General features: G+C 43.5%; 1 protein-coding gene across 2 annotated transcripts in view; it reads left to right on the plus strand.

The window, feature by feature from the left end:
* Positions 1-3,389: 3,389 nt before the first annotated feature.
* Positions 3,390-22,398, plus strand: part of RGS20 (regulator of G protein signaling 20) — a gene marked incomplete at both ends in the record, with an annotated part of 34,329 nt that continues 15,320 nt past the window's right edge. Inside the window, one exon of one of the 2 annotated variants that reach the window (XM_083873721.1) lies at positions 3,390-3,512. In XM_083873721.1, coding sequence (XP_083729847.1) covers positions 3,390-3,512 — 123 coding nt within the window. Of the gene's footprint in view, positions 3,513-21,905; positions 22,005-22,398 lie in introns of those variants that run through there. The other variant, XM_083873722.1, reaches the window with a different exon arrangement.

The raw sequence follows: 22,398 nt of genomic DNA on the forward strand, positions 1-22,398 counted from the left end.
GGACAGTAATGTTTCACACCTCTGCAGGGTTCTTCATGTGTACAGATAAGGTGTGTAAGGTGTGGTACTCCATCCAACAACTCTCCTGGGTTAAGAGGGCAAGTCTGGGCATTGATTCATAACTCTTGAATGATACACATACAGCAGAGGATAGGAAGAAATTAGCACCTCTCATAGTACAGAATGGTCTTCAACAGATAGCATCTGGTTGGAGTCTCTTCTGTTCAGCACACTCAGAAATGTTTAAGAAAGGAGGTGAATAGTGTAATGGAAACTTCGCTGGTCAGAGTGCTACTCCTTTGACAAGTGCATAGAGGAATTGTGAACCACCTTGTCAGAGGGTGGTGGGTGAGCTACCAAGATGTGCTCGTATCTCCCATCTTCAAACACTTGGGCACATCTGAAAATTTTCACCTGTGTGAGTCCCATGAGGCACTCTCTGTGTCAAGGAACTTCAATGCATTGCAAGGGAAAGCTTTGAGAAAGGAGAGAATTGTACAGTTATTACAGGAGTCTTATGTGCCTGTCACCACTACAACAGCAAAAGGCAATTCTCAGCAACCAGTACAAACCTATCCTGTGTCATCAGCCTGGAGCATCCCATGGTGCCTTATTTTTGCTGATTGATTCTCTGGATCTTGCTGAAGGTAATGACTGTAAAAGTACCGTGTGCCTATTTTTTGGCAAGCACCTATCGTTTAGGAGTCAGGTGTGCAAAACAATTCTCATTTAGCTATTTTTGGTCACATCAGTGCTTGTCCATTGACTTCTGGCAGTGCAGCTTCACTTGAAGTTGCTATGTTTAGGTGACTTTATTGATGTGTGAAACAGAGTGAAAAATGAAAAGCACATCAGCATGCAGGAATAAAAGTCATCAATTTCCTGGATCACAAAGAATAAGAATGCTCAATAGTTTAATACTAGAAAATGAATGCAGATGAGTCATCCTCACACTAAAACTACAGACAGCTGGATTGTGAGAGTGTTTTTCTGTTCTCCTTTCTTTTTTGTATTTAGAACAATGTATCATTGTCTATCACATATTTTCCAAGTTACGGAGGTGTTTTGCACACCTGCCATTTAACCTTGCAGCATTCTGTACATCACCTGGCTCCTGCATGTCTGCACAAGTATTTAACATGTATAAAAGAAAATGCTTTGAAAGTTTACCCAAGCAAAACATGCTTAGAAGGTTAGGAAAGTGGGCACATTTCTCTAATTCACAAAATGTTAAAAGGTTTTTTTCCTCTCCTTTCTAATTGTGGAGGGTTGAAGAGACCTCATTGAAGAGGCCTCCTTGCATGGCAACAGAAGTGATTTTTCAATATGAGAAGATGTGAAGTACTTCATTAGATGTTTGAATGAATTAGCTGTCTGAGGAATTATAGCAAGATTGGCCCATTGTGAACTGGAGTTTTACTGCTTAATCTGTCTCTGTTTTCTCTCTTATTTTGTCCTAATTTTATTGTGTGTGTCATGGTGGGGAAACATTATTTTGTGAGTATCCTTTTTAACAAGTAATGCCTGCTTCTCGCAAGCAATACAGACTTATCTGACTTCTAGGTCATAGCTCATTTGATAGATCATTGATCACTTGGATCGTTTTTCTTTTAAATTAATCAGATTCTGGCCCAAAGGATCTGGCAAAGCTAATATGCCACAGCTGTGTATATGTTATAAGGGGCAACCTTCTGATTGCTTCACCACCTCTTTGAAATCAGGTTTTATGAGCTCAGTGAAGGAACCATACATAATTTATCTTCAACAGGAGTGGTCTTTTTGAAAGAAATATAAACTAACATGTTATTTTAATAAATGTATCTTCTATTTTTCCTCCTAGTATGATGGAACAATGCTGTAATGCCAGAAAATTGAGAGTGAGGTGCCATGCAAAAACAGGAACAGAAAGGCCAGTGCAGGACTGTTTGTAGCCTTGAGAAAAAAATGCATCTGGGGTTAAAATAGTAGAGTGTGTTACTTTAGAGAGTAGGGACACTCTGTCTCATGTACATTCCCTTCTCTGTTGAAAGCTGAAGAGTCTCCAGCCACTCTTTGAGCCTGCAGCATCTCCTCCATTCACCATCAGTCTCTGTTGCTTTGTGCCAACAGCTTTTGTCTCTTCAAGGGGGTCCTCAGCTGGAAATGTAGAAGGAGTGCACTTCCTTCAGAAATTGCTGCATTACCAGGTGAAGTAAAGCTCACCTCTGGGTCAAATTTTTTAAAAGGGGGGAAAAAGCAATAGATCCTTTAACTTCATCCCCTCAGAAAAAGGTAAAGTCAGAATAGTACCTTTTTGAGAAAAAAAGGAAATTCTGAGCTAACCAGTGCTGCTGGGTAAGCCTGATCAGAGGAAAAAAAAAAAATTCTTAAGTCTCAGCAGCAACTCTGACAAAGTTAACTTATTACTGGAGCTTATGCTGCAGCCTTCTGTAACAGAGTTTACTTTACGATAACTTCTATTGCAATTTACCTCGTCAAGCCTCAATGTTCCTAGTTTTTCTCCTCAGCATTTGCTGTATTTCTCTGAAAAGAGGACAGAAATGTGACCAAGGCAGCTCTTCTCACAAGAGCAAGAGATGCTGTGTGGGCAGATGTGTTATGTTTGCCTTGTGTCTACAATGCTGAATTGTCACAACTTTGGGCAACTTGGGTAACTCTTGGTAGAAAAAAATTGCCTGCTTAGACGTATTTTTCAGCTTGAAAAAGGGTGTAAACAGTATCAAGGGGATGTTGGCAAAAACCTGGCAGCCCTCTATACAGCTGGGAGAAATAATCTATTAATAATCTACCTGGAGCCTTAGTTCTTATATTTAGTGTGTCTCTATCCTGAGACACGGCTGTGGCTCGTGTGCTGTTTTCACTGGCACTGCAAGGATTAGCCATCTGTTCAGCCAATGAGGAAAAACATGTGATTGGCAGGTACCACTGACCTAAGACAGACATCTCCATTTAGTGCTGCCTGCTTCTTTCAAGTTGTAAGTGAAATACATTCACTCTGGGGTGATAAAAAGTGTCTCATGATGATTGTTACAGCTTGTTTCTCTGGTGTGTTCAATCACTCTATGCCTTTCTCCTTTGTAATTTACTAAAACCTACAAAGTTGTAAATCTAATCTCCAAGCTGGCACATGCTGAAGGGATGAGACACTGCAGATATCTGAGGGCAGATAATCCTGTTTGTCTCCAGAACTGCAAAGGCTGCAGGAAGAACTGGCAAGCTGCAAGAGGCCTGGACATTTGTCCATCAGTGTAAGGCCAAGCAATCTTTATGTTGTTGTCCTTCAGCCCAATGTCTGGGATTTGGTTTAGTTTCATCGTTAAATATAAGTGGTGCTTTTCCAAGAGAGGTCATTGTAAAATTTGATTCAGGAACAGGCTTTTTATTTCTCGATGTGGAGGCAAGTTGTGCTCTACTTCAGGACTCACAGCTACCATGCAGACAACTGTCAAGCAAAGGAGAGCCTCCAAAATGAAGATGAAGCAGATATTAAAGCTGCACAGTGGATTTTCAAGGTAAGAAAAAAATGCAGGATTAGTTATCCAAATATCCTGTAGGAGGGGGTGAAATGGCATATCTGGGAAAGAGGAGAAAGAAAATATTAGTGTCATGAATAGCAGCCATAGGCTGTTTATCACCAAGACATCACTTTTCATGTAGTTTTCCTTTTGCCTGAGGCTCAGCCCCTGCCCTTTGTTCCTCAGCATGTTGCAACCACAGTGACAAAGGAGGTGGTGATCCGCCTTCCCACTAAAGTGTCTGCTTTCAAAGACTATAATAAACACATCCATCTAACAAAAATAATTCATATTTTGTGAAGCTAATCCGTTGCTAAAAAGGATGAGGGAAAATATGTTGTTTCATGGTGTTTAGACACCGAAGAGTTCTGCAGTTTTTACTGCTACTGTGTCAGATTATTGATAGTTCGCAAAAGATGATATGTCAAAGAAATCAAACTGCATAATTCTGAAGTCTACTAGGGAGTTAGAGTAAATCCCTTTCAGTGAACATGTAGAGTATTCCTTAATTGAAAACAACAGTCATGTGTCTTCTAGATTTTGTCAAAATCCTGAAAGCTGCCTGAGGGCTGAAGTGATATTATTTATTCATTTATCCATGCTCCTGTGCAGCACAGCAAGAGAGACAAATGCAAGAAACTATATCTTATTATAGCTTTGGGGCTGAAGTGGTGCACCACTGTGCATGGTAGGGAAAAGAACGTGATTTTCAGACTTAAAGCCAGCATACAGAGGGGTTGAGGGATCCAGCTGAGTTTGTTGGCAGGGTTGGTGAAAGCTAAGACAGAGGAAACGCCATTCCCAATTCCACATCTGCCTTACAAATATTCATGTTAAAGCTAGAATTGATCTCTCCATCCCATTTTCTTAGCCAAAGTATATCCATTTCTAAGAGGCCATTTAATTTGAATTATAGGAATGCTCTCATCAGAAATCCTAAATTACTTTCATTGCTTTTGCTGAGAGGAAATGTTCAGCCTGGTTTGCTGCTATCAGAAAACTGTTTCTGATAATGAATGAAGTACGGTCTGTTCAGAATTCCATGTCATTCTGTCCTGTTTTCTGTCCATTTGGCACATGAACCTGGGGACTTCTTGACCCTCTTGAAGGCAAAAGGGATTTTTTCATAGGCCCAATGGCTCCTGAAGTTAACCATTGACAGTCATAGTTTCTGAAAGCAAGATACCGAGTTCTTCATAACTCGTGTCCCCACTCATTTCTCATTTAGCCATCCTTTAATTCACTCCAGGTAAATTGTTGCCTTCAGCTTGCTGATTGCTTTTGGGGATATTGCCTGAATTTGTAGTTTGTTGCTGAGTCTCTGAGAACATAGTGCACAGGACTGAGTCAGCAACATCACAGAGGATAACTTATTATTTCTCTCTTTTGCAAAGGATTTATCTCTATCAAGGCATGTAAATGCCACTGGAAGGTTCAGAGCCAGCTACTGTCCACAGTTCCTTTAACAGCACTGCTGCCAGCTTCCCTTCTCCTGCTTGCTATCTGTCCCATTTACTTTATTTAGTGCTTTTGTTTCTAAATGCTGCAGCTCTACTGGTGTGGCTCTCATCGCTGGTAGCAAAGACAGTCTGCAGGGACTGCCCAAGACATGCTCTGTAACCACTTCCTGAGCTCAGCTGAGTTGAAATTGCTGTGATTTGGAAGCTCAGGTATGAGGCTACATTCTCAGGGGGAACATGTCTCCAAAACTTCATAAACCATATCAGCAAAGGATCCTTTCACATATGTAGTGTAAGCAATGTTACTGGTGGCTAATGAGCCTACAAGGATTGTGTTAGTGGTAGAAGTTAGAAAATTTATCCATCTGGAATTGTGTACAGCCCAAAGGCTGGGGAACTGAAATAAACTGCAGGCTTTACTTTACATGGGAGGGAAATGCCTTTCTCTTTTACTGACAACGCAGAGTGTTTACATGATTTCCTAGTAAAATTAAGCAAAATAAATTGAAGTTTGTAAGGTTCAAAACCAGTTCATTACTTACACTTCCAGAATAAAGGAGATCACATTAAAACATTTTTTTCTTTTTAATAATTCCTGGTGGTATTGAAGTGTACAGAAATTTCAGGTTCTTCTGGTAAAACATTTCTATTCTAGTTAAATAGGCTGAAACATAATTTAACAGTCTCGTATTATGTGACAGTGGTTGCTATAGAAAGATTATGTTCTTAGACCTGTAATTTGTGTGACTGACAGGGTCCTTGATCAGACTAATTCCACAGTCCTCATTAATTTCCACGTTCCCTTCCACTTTAGATGAAATTTCAGATTTGTTACTTCTCAGTGTGACTGGTGGCTGCTTCTGAAAGCAAGTTGGCATCTAATTCAACACACCAAAGAGTAAAAAAGCCAAAATATCAAATAATTTTTCAATTAAAAAAAAAAAACAACCCTAAATATTTTATCAGAACACTTGAATTGCGTTTATTTAAGCTTTTATGTGCTTTCAAAGATTCTCTCTTTGAAAGAGAGAATTACAAAAGAAATGTTTTTGAAAAGTGGTAGGCAGAGCTTAAAGGCCTTTTAAATTGTCTTCGTGACATTTAAATTAACTCAGCAAGTTGTTTGTTTCTGTCTCCATTTGCATTGCTTAAAAAGCCTTTCTCTCTGCATGTTTGCATCTTGATTTATAAAAGTGTTAAAAAGCAAAAGTGAATAAACTGCCTTTTACCACTATCAACACAAAGATACAAAGACTTTCTTAACCCAGAGCTAACACAGACACATTCATGTGTGCTCCCAAGGAGCTTTTTGCAAGTAAACAAAATAAAACACCCCAGAAACATTACACTGCATAGGGACATACTGCAAGATTTCAAATATATCACAGTTGTTTTTTTCCTATGGACAAAATTTAGCCAAAGCCCTGTGTTTACAGAGCTCACTGCCATCCTTTCCTCAGAAGAGGGTGAGAATGCTGCACATTTTAGTTCATGTCCAGATTATACCTGTTAATAGTTGATAGTACCTGTTTCACTTCTATAGCACAATAGTGGTTTCTAAGCATACAGTCTCCAGATTTGGTTTGGTTTAGATGAATAATACACCTACAGACAGCAAGTGATTGGGCAAGTGCAGATAGGAAAGCGGTGTCTGGGCTCTGAGGGCATTAATAAGTCTTCATGGCCCTGGCCAGCCCCAGCTGGGGCTTTCTCCCTCACCTATGGATCCAGGAGCTCTGTTTAAGTTTAGCCCACAGTCTAAACTAGTTCCCTTGAGCTGAGCCTGAAAGAGTGATGGTCTCCAGTAGTGGAATCTCCCATCCTGGGCTGACTTCCTGGCTCGACCTTGGCTGTGTGGGCTTGCCTGGTAGCTGTGGGACCTGATTGTAAATTTGCTCTGAGGAGTTGACTTCTACCTTGCTGTGATACTGTTTTATGATCTGGATCTTTCTTGAATTTGTGTCTATGTTCAGTTTGCCTTGCTCAAGTAGCGGGGGTGGGATGTGAGATCCCTTTGCTTCCAGCTCACCCCCTGTGAGAGAACAGCCCTGTTCTTGCTTGGGATTGAAGCAGAATCCTTTCCAGTTTCTGCTGACATTTGTCTCACCTGTAAGGGCTTTCTTTCCTCCACAGGGCATGGAGTAGAGAGGTGAAGAAAGGCATAGTGTTAAGTGAGAGTGTTAGTGCCAAGGAGATACAGAGAGCAAGTATTAATCTTCCTTAAACAATAATCTGTAGGCTGAGGCACCATGGTACCTGGTTATATCAGTATGGCTTTTCTGCTTGCCAAGTTCTATCCATTTAAATTCTGTGTGTAGGAGAATGTAGGAGAATGTAGGAGAATAAAGGTGACTTCATCCCTGATAAGTAACAGCTGTGTTAATTACCCAATACAGCCTCACCCTTGATCAGTCACAGCTGTAGCCAATAAAGAAAAGTGAGATTAAAGGGAGTGGGTTATCTGATGAGGGGGGAATTATGATGGAGGAGGAACCTTAAGGAAGAGGGAATAAGAGAATCATGAAGAAGAAGTGTTGGGGAGGAGAGAATCACTGTTGTGAGGTCAGTCTGGATCTGCAGTTGGAACCTGCAGTCACAGTCTAGCTGGGGAAAAGCCTGCAGTCAGAGTTTAGCAGGAAATAACCAGCAGTCAGAGGCTGCAAGGGAAACCTACTGCAGGAGCTTGCTGCAGCCAGAGTCAGTGAATGGTTGGAGTCAGGATGGCTGAGCTGTAAAGAGGAATAAACTAGGACCCGTTTCATGCTGTGATGAACAAGAAGTCTGTGTCTGGGCTCATTTCTAACCCTCTAATGAGAGGGCTGCTGCAACAGGGCCAGGCAGAAATAGAAATGGCCTCAAGCATGATGTCTGAAGGAGCTGTCCCGGAGAAGTATGGCATCCTTTATCCTTCACCTAGCTGACTGAAGCTCTGCAGGAATCCTTTGGGCCTGGAGATGTCCAATGTTATTCCATGAGCTGCCTGAAATGTAAAAGTCACTCATGACTGTAGTCACCTAAAGTCTCCTAAATTATTTGGCAACTGCTGTGAATCATAATTTCTTTGATAAAATAGGAGTCCATTCACAAACAGTTCTAGAAAGGTCAAAAACCATAAAAGTTACTTGTTGAGTAAGACATGCCAGTTGAATAACTTCACTGCTCTTTTCCAAGTACTCCTGTGTCTTCAACTGATGAGTGCTGCCAGTTATTAATTGCTATTACTCTTAACAGTCTCTCTGAAATCAGATGTTATCTTTATCTAAGAGTAGGAAAAGTCCTGGTATTAGTAAATATACTCACCCTTTTCAGTCAACATAATCCCCACCAAGTTCATCTTCATGTTAGGAGTGTTTATTTGGTGCAGTATGTTTTTCATACTTAGTCACAGTTGCATTTATGTGTCTGAAAGCTTGTGATTGTCAGAGGGTGTTGTGAACAAACCAAGCAGTAGCTTATACCAAGAACACACTTCTGTTCTTCTAAACAGGTGTTGGACATAGTTAAACAGGCTGAAACATAATTTAACAGTCACATATTATCTCTTATGTTTGAGATGGGCAGGGGATGCAAACTCTATGGCTAGGGATTGGAACACTTTCAGATGCAGCCAGCATTCTTTGTCTCTGCCAAAATAGTTATTCTTACATAGCACATGTAAAATTTGAGACATGTTTGATACTCTGTTTTATTCAGGAGCAAGATTTCGAAGGGAGACAAAATTCTGGGAGAAATATAGGAGTATTATGGGGCATTTAGGACCACCAGGTTATGAGCAACTAGTCATGCTGACAATTTCTTTGATGATACAGTATACTGCTTGATAGGGAAAAAAGTGGGCATTTTGCCAAATAGTTCTAGACTAAGATAATAAAGTAAAATCATATGCACTTAGTTTTAAAGGTAAGCAAAGTTATTTCTAGGACAAACTGGAGAACATTATCTCTCTGTGATGTTCTCTGGTGGTTAATTTTGTTTTCTGGACATGTATCCTTTATAACAATAGTATATCCTCTCCCTGAAGTGCTTTCACTAGTTAAGAAAGGGCTACTGCAGCACATTTTTACAGATTCTATCAACCCCTATGAGACCTGCAGTGTTGTCTTGGTTTCAGCTGGGATAAACTTAATTTTCTTCCAAGTAGCTGGTACAGAGCTGTGTTTGGATTCAGTGTGAGACTGACGTTGCTAACAAAGTGAAGTTTTAGATGTTGCTAAGCACTGTTTGCCCTAAGTCAAGGGCTTTTCCATTTGCCATGTTCTGTCAGTGAGTGAGTGCACAAAAACTGGGAGGGAGCAGGGCCAGGAGAACTGACCCAAAGTGGGTAAAGGGACATTCCATACCCATGGGGTGTCGTGCTCAGTATATGAATAGTTGGCCAGGAGAGGCCAATTCGACTCTGTGGGTCCTGCTGGGAGCAGTGGAGGAGCACAGTGTGCTGTGAATGGGGCACCCTTCAGCAGACCTAGCCTTGAAAGACATGCAGTGGGCCCCTGGCTTAGCTTTTGTCAGTGCATGGGGCTCATTTTCACCACTTGCTGGCTACCCCTGCACAGCCTTGCAGACATCTTTCATGTTGGATTTGGGGTTTCCTTCCCATACTTCCCCCAGGTGTCCTTAGTCTGCTCCAGGCAGCTCAAACCTTTAAATGTAACTCCTTTTAAAGCATTATCTTTTAATCTTTAGCATTATGCATGAAAGTAAGAACAGATGAATGTGGCTTAAGCAAGAATTGTTCTATCAGACAGAAGAAGTTGTGGGCTTTGACTGTGGGGGTGGTGGGACAGATTGCCTAAAGAGGTTTTGAAGTCTCCATCCTCAGAGGAATCCAAATCCTGCTCAGCACAGATCTAGGAAGCCTGAGGAGCAGAAGGCAGAACTAGACAATATGCAGGGGCCCCCTTCCAATCTCAACTATTCTGTGAAACAAAGAGCTCTTCAAAGAGTCTCTCTTTTTAAACTGTTCTGTAACTGCATGGCATAATAATATTTTTAATTCATAAATTCTTCTCTTTTTTTGTATCCAGAAACACTTTTCTGAGAAGAGGTGGCTGTATTGCTCAGCATTGTCTATGAGCCAATAATAGCTGCATAGACAGCAATCATAGGGCATTCTTTTGTAAAAGTTGTCAAAATAATAATGTACTACACATTAATGGGTAGATTACTTGCATATTAATGGTGTGCAAATTTCCTAGTCCTCATAGATAATTTATACGAATTTGCAATATTGTGTTTTTCTAATTTAGTGATTTACATATTTTACTATTGAAATAGTCCTAAAGCTTCCTGTTTATGTGTGCACCTTTGAAATGGACAAAATGCAAATTCCTGGGCTGATTAAGATATTACTGTCAGAAAGAATGTAATGAACCCCAGTAGGCAAAGTGCTTTTACACTATTTCCGGAAAATTTTCAGCAAAACAATCCTAGACTGACCTGAATTACAGAGATTGTTTTTATTAATATGCAATGACCTTCCTTAAGTGGAACAAAATGTCATGCTGATTAATAAATTACCTACTCAGCCAAAATCTAAATCAACTCATTTGAGATAGAGGAACTTCAGATTTACAAATACATTAATTTACTATATCCTTTAACTAGGAAGAATTAACAATTTAGATAAAGGACACTGGGAAAAGCAACATTTCTCTGGAAGACCACAGAGGCCTTCTTAAAAAGTTTGGGTGTCTGGAGTCAGAAGGAATTTACCTTTACTCCGTGATATACCTCTCACACTCAAACCTGATGAAAGCAAATGACTTTCAGTAAAACGCAAAATTAAAATGATGTACCTTTCTGCATTACCAGCCCAGCATAATGCAATTGGTGTTGCTCTGACTTGCAGTTCAGCCTCAGTGCCATGATGTGTTAGAGATCACCCAAGCACAGCATTCCCATTGTACTCTGATTTATTTCCAATGCACCTTATTTCTAATTGAAAAAGGAATTGGTGTGGGAGGTTTTTTCAGCTCATATTTCTCAGGGATTTCTGAGTGCCAGAGGAATCCTGAAGTACCAGATTAGCAAATTCTTCCACTGGAAGACACCAAGAAAATGATGTAGGGTGCCCTATCATGGTAATCAGAGGGCTGGAACAGCTCTCCTATAAAGACAGGCTAAGAGAGTTAGGGTTGTTCTGCCTGGAGAAAAGAGGCTTCCGGGGAGATCTTAGTGCTAACTTCCAGTACCTAAAATGGGTCCACAAGAAAGCTGGAGAGACTTTTCAGAAGGGGGTGGACTGACAGGACAAGGGAAAATGCCCTGAAATAGAAAGCGAGTAGGTTTAGATTAGATATGAAAAAGAAATTCTTTAGTGTGAGGGTGGTGAGGCACTGGAACAGGTGGCCCAGAGAAGCTGTGGATGCCCCATCCTGGAAGTGTTCAAGGCCAGACTGGATGGAGCTCTAGAAACTTGGTCTAGTGGAAGGTGTGGGTCCATAGGGTGTGGAGAGTTGGAAAGAGATGATTTGTAAGGTCTCTTTGAACCCAACTCATTCTATGACGTAAGATTATCAAAGATAGTTCTGGGTGGGAGTTTGAAAGTGTCATCCGACATTTGCTGCTAAGATCAGCCTAAATATCCCTGCCTGCTGTTTAAATTCATTGCTCCTTGCTGTATATACTGTGAGCATGAAGATTAATCTAATTGTTCTTCTTGCCTGTTTGTATACAATGTGTGCTACCCAAGATGCATTTCTCGAGTAGTGCAAAGACACAAAAATCATGATTTCCACACATGCTTTTTTACAGTAATTTCTTTCCACAAAAATTTCAAAGACTTTACAGGAAAATAAATGCTTATTTCAAGCCTTCTAATACGCAGTCTTACATTTGCTGGCCCCTTCTGTGCAATAACAGGACAGTTTTTTATTCTCATTTATTTGCATCTTTACATAAAGCAGCTTCAACCAGTCAAAAAAGAGATGCAAAAAGAGATCAGAATCCAATCACAAATATTGTCATTTTGAAGCCCGGTTCCACATTGCCAGATGACATATAGGTCCATCTTTCTGACGAGGTCAAATCCAAAGCCATGCCAAGGGTGGAAATGCAAGGGAGAGACCATCACTCTTCTCCAAGAGACCGCATGGGGGATGAAAATACCTTGTTTACGTACAGTGTAAGTAGCTGTATATTGCTTCACAAGCATAAAAATTCAAAAGTGAAACAGGCAGAACATTATTTTTCCATCAGACTCATCCAAAACACAGGCTGAGGGGTAACACTTGTGAAATGGCAAAGGTCTGTGAGCAGGTGAACTGGTCAAACTGCTTGCAGCAGTCTGTGCCTGCTTACTGTCAGTTCTGGATGTCTCAGAAGGCTTGGCCTTTCCCAAAGCCCCTCCCTAATGTTGATTCCAAAACTTCCAGGAAATTAGATGTTGAGATCTTTAACCTAATAGACATTTATTCTACTACCTTATGTGGTTGGAAAGAACTCAGGAGGCTAATTGCCTTCAGTATTATACTTTTAGTGTCATTCTTAAAGTAAATCTAATCTAAAATACCATATCAACTGTTAAAGGTAAGAACAGGCTAAAATAAATCAGGAGCTGCCCAGTGATGCCTGCCAAACAGCAGCTGATTGTCTCACAAAATGTCACATCCTTTTTTCTGGATCACTATAGCAAGCACTTAATTACTCTCACAAGAGGATGAAATTTTCAGGAGCCTTGAGATGTCAGCTCTATGATGAGGAACTCTTACAGAAAAAGGGGAAAGGCTCAGATTTGGTTTGTTGTTTATTCAGTTCCAGTTGTGGGCACGGCTTAATTTCAGGAAGTAGCTGTGATTTTTCCTGTGACATTTTGTGTGATTTACTTTAGGACTAAATAAAGAAGAAAACAGTTCTCACTGTTTCGTTGACTTCACTGTTTCCTTTGAGAATAATCAAGTTAAGAGCAAAAACAGTGGGTCAGGCTTCGACCAAACTAGGATAAAATATTTGTTCTTGAACTGTATAACAATTTATTATGTTAGATAGATAGGCAGAGTAGAATATTTTAAATTATTAATTTTCTTGCCTTGCAGTACTTCATTTTATAAAAATCCACATTCTTTTCTTTTTATTACCAAACCAATTTGTTCAAACACACGGATTCTTATGAGAGACAGTTGTCTTTGGAGAAGAAAATCTTTTAGGTTCTTTGTTAATGCTGTAGTTTAGTATCCCAGATGAGCTTTGTCCCTCACATCCTTTGTGCCTTTTAGTACTTGGAACTCATGCTCAGATTTGCAGAGGTGCTCAGACTGCTGGAGAAGCTGCTGAGTTGCTTCTCTCTGACCCCTTGTCCTGTTTTCTCATTTGCAAATGCTTGGTCCATTTACTGATTTACATTACTCAGAATTCTGCATGGTAATGCATAGGACATCTATAACATTTATATTTGAATATGGGCTCTAAATAAGAGGGTTAAAAAGTGTTTCTCAGTTTACATCCAGATCTTCTGAATGGTTTGGCATTGAATAGTTTTCCAGTCATAAGACTGATAAAGTGAGTCACAGCCCTTGAAAGCCAAGGACATTTCTTTCAACTCGCATAACCTAATGTTCACTGAAATGTTTGATTCTGAAAGATGGTTGCTATTTTGATGACAGACTAGTCTTTCTCATTGTTCATACAGACTCTGTGCAGATGAATGTATGCACTTCATTTCAGTACAAGAATAGCTTCTTATTGAATGATTTACCTGGAAAAGAGTGGCATGCTCTGGTTATAACATTGTTTCAGACTCATTAAAAAAAAACTGTGCTTTCTCATTTATCCCCCTGGGTTCTAAACAGGCACACTTTAAACAGGTTCTTAACCAACCTTTCCAAATCATCAGGAGAAATAAGTTAGAGGTTACAGAGCAGAGAAGGAGATTAGGCTATTGCAGACAGGACAATTTCAGTCCCACTTTGTCTTTTCTGTGTTTGGTCAAGAGGTATGTTTGAAATGAATTGCAAGAAAGAGGGTGGAAGAGAACATTTTGTCTGCCCAGGAGGAGAACTTGGTCTTTCAAAGCAGTGGGGTAATGGAGGAAACAAGCCTCAAGTGTGGCCTTGTCAGTGAGTTGATTCAAACAGTGATGTGCAAGGATGGGATACAAAAACAGGAATGTCCAAAATTCTGTCCATCTGGAGTGCTGTTCTCCCTCTCTTGGGACAATTCTAGAATCCAGAGCAAAGTGCAGTGCAGGGAAACATGGTAGACAGCCCTGGAGTGGCCAGAGGAAAAGGTCAGCCTGCAGAATGGAGGGTCAGTCTCTCTGTACATCAAACAGGAGAAATGTGGTTTTGCAGGAACACATGAAGTGCCTCCCCCAAAAGCTCGCTTACTCTGAGTTGGTTTTTTTGTTGTTGTTTTTATTGGCTTTGTAGTTGGGTTTTTGTTTGTTTGGAGGTTTTTGTTTGTTTCTTTATTTCTTTTTCTACTTGAGATTCTCAGTCTTTAACTTGTAACTTGGCATTTGTGGTGTCAAGGGATACCTGGGAACTGATACCATTTGTTATGCTCCCTCAAGCCTAAAGCAGGCACAACATTCAGCCAGTGACTTGGGTTATGTGTAATTACAGTCTCTCTAATCTAGGCAGATACTCCTATAGGGGCAAAATCACAGAAGACATCTCTGAAATAAATGTTTGTTTGAGATTCTTCAAGGAAACTCCAAGCCTTTCTACTCACTTCCACAGGGATGCTCACTTTTACATAACAGAGATAATCTGACCTCTTTAAAAGAGTATTTGTTTGGTACCACTGGTAAATCAGTACACTGGGATAGATAACACTGGAAGTTTTCCCTTTTACAAAATATGTTCACATCTTCTCCTCACTGTCATTCTTATCAAATCAGCTCCTTTTCCTCTCATCATCATTCATATGTCTTTTTAAAATGCTGCATAAATACTCCACCAGCTCAATCTAGTTTGCAATGAGACAAGTACAGTTTTTTTCCTTTCATGCAGCACCAGCTTGCAACATTCTCATTGATACTGCCCTTGAACCTCATACTCTTCAGCAGTCACTCATTGCTTGCTCTTTGTTCTTTTGTTCTTCTTTTTCAAAGGAACTGTAGTGTATTTCTCATTTCATGTTCTCCAACACCGGTCATACAAGTGAATTATATTTTTTCCCATAAGGCTTTTAACATGGCTGCATAATTTTCCAATCAATCCATATTTTATACGGTCCAAAACCTGATGAATATTAATGGCAGAAATCACGATTCCTTCCTCGGGAGTCTTGTCAAGCTGGCATGTTACTGTGCAGCCACGTTGTGCAATCAGGCTTTCAGACTTTGCACTACTCAAAGGCTCTGAAACCTCGATCTGTTCAAGAACACTGGTTGCAAATTGCCCCGTTAATCTTTCTGTCTGAATCAGCTCTGGAACATAACTACAAACTGCTCTGTAAGACCTAAAAATTGTATTCATGGCAGTTTTTATTTCTTCTTTAATTTAACTATATTTATTATCTTGCAAACATGTGTGTTAAGGATCCTGTGTAATAATTAGATTATGTGTGACACAGAATATCAGAGATACTTCTGCAGGTCGTGGTTGGATAGGTACCTCTTCAGTGATAGTCATATTATGAAGATATTTTTACTTTTCCTATCATGAAAAAAGAGAAATATTGTTCCCCAATCCATCACCTAATTTCCATACGAGCAGAGAAGAAGGGCCCTAATAGCACAAGGAGGAATAGTGCTTTAGCACTAATCCTTAAATGCTGAGATTCCCCATTCAAATTGTAGGTGCAGAGTGACACCTTCTGGAAGTTTGCAATGAGCATCACTGAGCTGCTTCCTCTATCGTCTGGAAACTCACAATTCTTCTATGTAGAAGCAAATGTTTTTTGATCAATATTTTGACCAGATATTTACTACAGGGTCTGTCATGTCACTGGCACATACACTAAGAGAATATGGTCGTGACGGAAGAGATTTTTCTTTTTAAATCAAGCCTGACCTGTAAGGATTTTCAAGGATTCCAAATAATTCAAATTTTTTTTTTTTTTTTTTAAAATAGAGTTAGGAAAAAAATAGAATTAGAGATGTAAAAAATAAATATGCTAATAAAATAAAATGTAGTTGGCATTATGTCTTTAATTATTTAATGTCATACATCAAGTGAGAGGATAAGAGAATATGATGAAGATTCAATTTGCCAAACATGACAAATTAAATGAATGACAGAGTTTCTTAGTGCATTTGCACTTCAGCCAAGATTTCATTTTTTGTGTGTGTCACACTACATTTTCTAATTAGACCTCCTCTGCCCAAGCCACTACCTTTGTGTGTAGTCTGTAAATCTGCCAGAAACTCTGCATCACCAAGGGTTTTAAGAACGTGTTGGGCCCCAGAGCACTGTCGAAGGGCTCACAAACCCCACAGAGCCTGCACCCATCAGCTGTACTGGGCCAGAATGGGGAGCAGAACCATCACTGAGCTGACTCTGATGCTCTGAAACCCGGCATTCAGTGCTGTTACTGCAGAACAGATCCTTATCTCTAATATTGAATTCCATCTCAAATGTTGTTTCTCTTTAAGTTTCCTCTGCCTTACAAGTAATAAAGATGTGATATGTAGGAGTGTAAAAGAAACAGAGTTGTGAGTGGAGACAGCAGAGGCTCCTGCAGCTTTGGAGCAGACACTGATATAAATACTGAAGCTGAGAGTTTTGTCAGAACATACATATGGGACTGGACAACCCTGAGAAAATACATCACCCTAGAAAATGACCTTACAGTGATGAAATAATTATCAAAGCACTAAGCAGGGCCAAAAAAATCTGCCTGCACTGAGATCTAAATCAAGTCTAACCATTCTGATAACATTTCAAGCCCTAATGTAATGCAATCACAGGTTTCAGCATCAGATCTTGGGGAAACCTAATCCTCCAGCAAAAGGCTGAGACACCCTGTGACTACATGAATGACATGACAGTGGGACTTTCACACTTTGGCTTACGCAAAATAAATTCTACCAATTAATTAACACACCACTATTGATTCTGATGAAAAATTAAATATTATTTTGTTGATGAAAAATTACATAGAAATTAACTAACAGGCACATCTTATCCCTGCACATAGGAAAACTTAGTTAATGCTCTGTGGGGTCATGCTACTCTATGGTTGGTCTTACATGTTTGAAGACACCAGTTTATTCTTCCTCCCATCAACCCTGAACCTGTATTTCCTACTTGAAACCAACTACTGGTAGATCCATAAAGAAAAGTGGCTTATGCCTGTAAGAAACTTTGTTGAAAAAATACAAATATTTAAAAGTTCAGCAAAGCTGCTTCCCACAATATCACTGATATTATGTTCGCTTCAAAATATTCTTATTTAAATGCACTTTTAATTTTATTTTTCTTTTTACATTTTTTGTTTTTTATTAAGGGATAAGGGAAAGTAAATACTAGAATACTGCTGATACATAAAGAAAATTGAAGTTCAGCTGAAGTCCCTGGAAACTCATTCTCCTTCTGAAAATAACTCCTTTCCCAGAAAAGCCTATCAGTCTGCCAAATGATTTGTAACAAGTGCACTTTAATGTCAATGAAAAAGGTAAAAAATGGCTTCTTACTCTCTGTTTGAATTGCTCCCTAATTCACTATGAATCAGCTCCATTCAATGGTCTAGAAATTCTCTTTTAACAATTTAAGGGAGCAGGAAACACTGAAATATATTAGAACACAAAAGCTGCCATACAAATGTGCATAACCTCTCCTTGGGCAGAAGTTCAGGTATGAGACCAGCAATCAGCCCCCACACCTTAAAGGCAAATAAAAGGTCCTCAAAGAGCATTGTGTCTCCCATTGATGTGTGACTGCAAGAATGTTGGAATAAAATGTTACTAAAATACAGGTACATGTTGTGTATTATCTTTCTTATCACCTCTTCTGAACAGTGAGAACAGATCAAAAAGAAAAAAGAAAAAGGTGCCATACAAGTTTTCATTAAAAAAATAAAATAAAATAGAAACAGAAATGGATTTCTTCATTTTCACAAAGGCAAAATTAGGAAAACACGTTAACTGGACAAGTTTGCAGAAAGAGAAAGGGTGGAGTCTAACTAACACCCAAAGGGACAATATTAAATAGGAAAGGTACCCTCATATAAAGCCATCTCTTTCTGATTTAGAATAAAAGAAAACTACTGCATGTTGGATGGAATTTCCTCCTAAAAGTTTATCAAGAGTTTATGCATCTAATGTGAAATATTCAGGAAAGTCAAGTAAAGGGTGGAGGTGGGTTTTCTAATGCCTGATATACTGGTAGATAATATCAATACTGGAACCAGCTTATTTACCTTATATGTTACAGAAAAAGAAGGTGCCACTATATGGGATAATTATATTAAATACACGGCTCACATGGAAGCTCTCAATTTTCCATAACTAGTTTTTTGAAACAGAAATAAGTGCAAGGTCAAATACTCCCATGCCTTGCTAGATTGACATTTTGCTTTCTCCATGTCCAAGTGAAGTGGAATTAACCTGAACAGAGTGGAGCAGTAAGGGGACCAAGGGTAAGGTCACAGAGACACATGCAGAGCGAGCTACTCTGATGACTGAGGGAATTTTCTTTCATGCATGAGAAATGCATGCTCACATTCCTTTAGAGAAAGAAAGGGTTCTAGTCTGTGTCTCTCAGCTCTCTCAACTCTAAACCCCATTTCATCGAAGTGCAAGCCCTTGTTTATGCAGTTCTGTCTCATGCAGCTGGACATCAGCCTGCATCCATCATTCAGGGAGAAAGGAGGAGAAGATGACTATATTAACAATTTTGTGAGGGCTTTATGCCTCCACACCATTCAACTGTTTCAGGATGTGGTTGTGTACACGGGCAGTGACGCAGAGGTACCTGCCTACAGAGCGAGACAGTTTCCTACAAACCCAAATCACTGGAAAATAGGTAGCTTAGGTGGCTTTGTTTATCTAGCACCATTTATACTAGGGAGCATAAATACCATATTTTTATACAATACTACCCCCCATCACTATGCATCATGAATTTTGAAAAAAAAAAAAAATAATAAAGTCTTCTTTAATAAGGTGTTAGCTAGAACCATAGAATGGTTTGGGTTGGAAGGGACCCTACAGATTGTCTCATTCCAAACCCCCTGCCATGGGCAGGAACAACAGATCATGAGTCTCCTGAGACAAATAGAAGGGATGCTGGAGCAAGAACATACCTACTAAGTGGGTTACACTCTGCCAGCATTTTAAACCTGAACTTGATCAAGCACTCCTGCTAAAATTTAGGATTCCATCTGGGACCATATTCTAGAGATATCTTAGGGGAGTCACATTTACTCACCAGCCTGTCCTGATAGAGTGACCAAGAGCTGAATTCAAAGGTCAGTGGTGTTAACAGGTGTTTTGAGCTTAGTCTTAAGCCACACAAACAATCACCTCAGTACACTTACTGAGAGTCCGTCCCCTTTTCTCTGCCAAGGAGTGAGGCAGCATCATTTAATCCTACTTGTCAAGCCTATGAAATCTCCACAGGTCCTGTCTGGGCCTTGGCAATTGTAGTTTGGCATAGAAATCTGTTCAACATCAGTTTTGTGCTTTCTGCCACAACCAAAAGGGCAGAGATTTGTAGAAGGGCTCCTTGCCACCAGGCAGGAGGAATGAGTGGGGTTGTGGGGTGGGAATCAACCTTTCTATTTTTTCTGCTCTCCTGGGAACATTGTCCAGTTTCTGTCGTAGTTCACCTCTCCAAACAGACCTAGGGGAGCTCTCTGCTGCTAAGCAACAGCAAGCTCTCCTTCTGTGCAGGAATGGCAGCCTTCCCCACTGATTTCAGCTCTAACGAGCACCTTCCCTGGCATCAAGGGCTCCACAGCCGTGTTCTCCCATTGCTGCAGCAGCGCCTTTGGCCTTCAAGGGCAGCACCACCATGTGGGAAGGGCTTCCTTCACACTGTGCACACTTCAGTTCCTCTCTGTCTCTTTGATGTCTGGCTGTAGGCCAGAAATAGGGACAACGTTTTGGGATGGGCTAAACCTTGATGAAATAATGAAACCCAAAACCCAGGTAGAAATCATGGCTAGAGAAAAGGGAAGCAGAGCGGTGATTTTTGTCCATTCCCGCTCAGGGGCCGTGCTCCATCAAGGTGGCTCCTTCTCTGCAGGACAATGGCACTGAGCAAGGAAGGAAGGGCAGGTCACGGTGCCCTGAGGCTCCCCGGCGGCGGCGGGAAGGATTCAGCACCCTGGACAGGTCCAGGCGGCGATGGCTGTTCCACTCCTCTGCCGCAGCTCCGGCTGCCGCTGCCTTGTCGGGGTTTTTTGGGGGCTGCTCTTTGGGCGGAGGTTGTAAGTGGCGAAATTCGTCCCCGTTCTCCTCTGGCGGTGTGGCCGGCCCCGAGCCCCAATGGGCACCGGCGGGGTACGAGAGCTGTGCTCCAGCTCTTGCCTGCAGGACCGCCTTAGGAAAGTTATAAAGGCAGAGTGTACAGGGGGGCAAGGAGGGGTGCGAGGGCAGCAGGGTGTGGCTTCACGGCTGCCACCGCTCCAACCCTCATCTTAGCGCTGTGGGGCTCTGCCGGGCCCCCGCCGGCCCCCTCGGTGATGCTCACTTTGTGTTTCTCTCTTTCTCTCTCTCTTCCCTCCGCTCCCACACCTCCCCCGCCCGCCGCAGACTCCGAGGCCCGCCGGGCCCCTCTCCTGGCTGTCAGCTCTGCTCTCCAGCCCCTTCCTGCGGCCGCAGCTCCCGGCCCGCCCGCCCTGCCCGCGCTTCGTCTCGGTGCCCCGCGGGGCCGTCCCGGAGCGCCGCTCCTGTCCCGGGGCCTTGGCGGCGCTGCTGGCCGGGGGCGGCTGCCCTCTGGCCGCCCTGCTGCGGGCCCGCTGGGCTCAGCCCCCGCCCCGCCGCCTCCCCCCGGAGCGCCGGAGATGCCCCGGAGCCGCCCCGCCACCGCCCCGCGCTGCCCCCGAGCCTCCCGGCGCCGTGAGTACCGCTCCTTCCTCCTCCTCCTCCTCCTCCTCCTCCTCCTCCTCCCCACCGCCCTCAGCCCGCACCGCGTGGGAGTCCCGGGGGCGCGGGGCGAGCGAAGCTCCGGGAGCCACAGCGAATCCCGCGGGTTCCATCTGCCATTCCCTGGTCCCATTCCCTGGGTCCGGCACGGCGGCTCCTGCCACTGCCCCCCTCCGCACCCGGGAACTCGACGGCAGCCGGGTGCCCGGCTCCGGGAACCGGGAACGCGCGGAGCCTTCGCCCACCGCATCGCTCTGGGTTTCACGGGAAGACGCTCTCGCTCTGCCCGGGAACGGCGGAGGGACTAGGGGGCCTCAGCCGTCCCGTTATCCCCTGTCCCGGCAGAGGGCTGCCCGGGGGGTGGAGGCGGCGGAGCGTTATGGGAGAATCCCTAAACGCGGCGATGTTCCCCAGGGCGCCGCTGAGGAGCGGGGTGTGCCCCCAGCCCGGCGGTCCCGCACACGCCCCGCCCGGAGGGAGCCCGGTCACCCCGGGCCCGCTGGCAGGCGGGAGGCGGCTGGGGAGAGGAAAGACGTGTTATCTTAACGCGCAGTTCTTTAAAACGCGAGCGTATTCCAGGACCAGGCTGACAAACCCGGCTCTCCTCAAGGCATCTGTGAACGCTGAAACACCAGCACCGAGCCCCGCGGTGGCACCGCCGCCTCCCCAAGCCCTTCCCACTCCCTCCCCTCAGCGCACACACACACAGACACACACACTGACACAGACACACAGACACTCCACCCGCCCGCTCTCACGCCGCTCTCTCCGGCGTTTCTCCCTGCGGCGCCCATCCCATGGCTCCCCCCGCGCCCTCCCCAGTCCCCCGCCGAGGAGCGGGCGCTGCTGCCGCCTCTAATCCCGCTGCAAGCCGGCCCTGAGCCGCAGCAGCCCCCGCTGTCCGCCGAGCCGGGCGGTGCCGGGCCGGGGGGCGCGAACCCCCCCGGGGCCGGGCCCATGCGTGGGGCTGCCAGGCCGCCGCTCCCGGTGGCCCAGCCCGCCGGGACCGCAGGGGAAGCGTGCCAGGACTCCCGGCCGGGCCCCGCCGCCGACACCGTGAGTAGCGCTCGGCCCCGCTGGGCGGCAGCGGGCACGGCATCCCCCCTCCGGGCGGGAAAGGGCGGGCACAGCCCCCGAGCCGCAGCCGCAGCCGCCCCGGGGCGGCGGGACGGGACAAGACGGGACGGGACCGGGGGCCGGCGGTGGCCAGGGCGGGACAGCGGCTGTGGCCGCCCTCCTCGGGGGAACGGCGCGGACCCGGCCCTAAAGGCGCTTCCCCCGGTCTCCCCAAGGGTCGGGAGCTGCAAGCCGGGAGCGCCCGGCTCTCCCCAGGGCTCTCACCGCCACCTCCCGCCCCAGGGGCTCCCAGCGCAGAGCCCGGGCTGACCTCGGCTCTGGGAGCGGGTCAGGATCCCTCACTGGGGTGGCCCCACCTCGGCTCGGGCCCTTC

This window comes from Zosterops lateralis (assembly GCF_965231275.1).
Source record: "Zosterops lateralis genome assembly, chromosome: 1".
Classification (NCBI taxonomy): Eukaryota; Metazoa; Chordata; class Aves; order Passeriformes; family Zosteropidae; genus Zosterops; species Zosterops lateralis.